The sequence below is a fragment of the Eimeria mitis genome, genomic scaffold (assembly GCF_000499745.2).
Source record: "Eimeria mitis Houghton genomic scaffold, Emh_scaff4202, whole genome shotgun sequence".
NCBI lineage: Eukaryota > Apicomplexa > Conoidasida > Eucoccidiorida > Eimeriidae > Eimeria > Eimeria mitis.
Window position 1 is genome coordinate 2,081 of NW_013572528.1, and position 1,237 is coordinate 3,317.

The following is a 1,237-nucleotide window of genomic DNA, read 5'->3' on the forward strand; positions in this document are numbered from 1 at the left end:
GCTGCGCAACAAAAATTTGGTTATGTTCAAGTTTTAACAGACGCTAAAGATGCCATCTCTAGGCAAGTTTATTTTATTTTATTCTGTTTCATTTAGTTTTATTTAGTTTTATTTAGTTTTATTTTGTTTTATGTTGTTTTGTTTTATTTTGTTTTTTTTGTTTTGTTTTATTTCGTTTTATTTTGCTGTTTTTGTGATTTTCGCTGCACAACAAAATTTGGTTGTCTTCAAATATTAACAGATGCTGAAGATGCTATCTCTAGGCATGTTTATTTTATTTTATTTTATTTTGTTTTATTTTATTTTATTTTACTTTATTTTATTTTATTTTATTCTATTTTATTTTATTTTATTTTATTTTTTTTTATTTTATTTTGCTTTATTTTATTTTATTATATTTTATTTCGGTTTGAATTATCTTTGCGCGTTTTCGTTTAGCTCTATTTAACGTTAATAGATTTCTTTATCTAATTTTATTTTTTATAAATTAAATTAATTAATTAATTAATTAATTTATTTATTTATTTATTTATTTTATTTATTTTGTGTGCAGCATCGCCGCTGTTGATGATAGGCTGCTGAGTGCCTCTCTAGACGGCTGCGTATACACCTACGACCTGAGGCGGGGGCAGCTCCACGCAGACTGCTACGGCAGCCCCATCACCTGGTGATTCAATATATATATATATATATTTTTTTTTCTTTTTATTTTATTTATTTTATTTATTTATTTAATTTATTTATTTATTTCTTTGCATTCATGTGTTTGAATCTGTCTTCTTGTGTCTGCGTTTCTGTTGTTTCTGTTTCTGTTGCTGCACTTCTTCTTCATTTTCCTCTTGCTGTTGCTGCTGCTGCTGCTGCTGCTGTTGCTTTAACATCTGCTTCTGCTTCTGCTGCTGCTGCTGCTGCTGCTGCAGGCTGACGCCTTCATCTGACGGCACAGCGTTGCTGCTGTCTTGCGGCGACGCCAGCATTCGTTTGGTGGAGGCGGAGACGGGAGAGTGCATGCATGCATTTTGGGGTCACCGGCAGACGAGCAGCAGCTCCTTTCGCATGCAGAGCGACTTCATAGCTTCTCCTAAACAACTACCCCGTCCCCCTTCTCCCGCTGCTGCTGCTGCTGCTGCTGCTGCTGGTGCTGCTGGTGCTGGTGGTGCTGATATCTTCGTCGCTGGTGAGGATGGTGTTGCTGCGCGTGCGTTTGATGAGCTGCTGGAGGCAGCAAAGGGGGAGC

General features: G+C 36.4%; 1 protein-coding gene across 1 annotated transcript; it reads right to left on the reverse strand.

The window, feature by feature from the left end:
* Positions 1-758: 758 nt before the first annotated feature.
* Positions 759-977, reverse strand: EMH_0073270 (uncharacterized protein; the record flags this gene model as incomplete). The annotated part of the gene is made up of 1 exon (XM_013499312.1): positions 759-977. The coding sequence occupies one exon, from the start codon at positions 975-977 to the stop codon at positions 759-761; it is 219 nt and encodes a 72-aa protein (XP_013354766.1).
* Between the last annotated feature and the right edge of the window lie 260 nt (positions 978-1,237).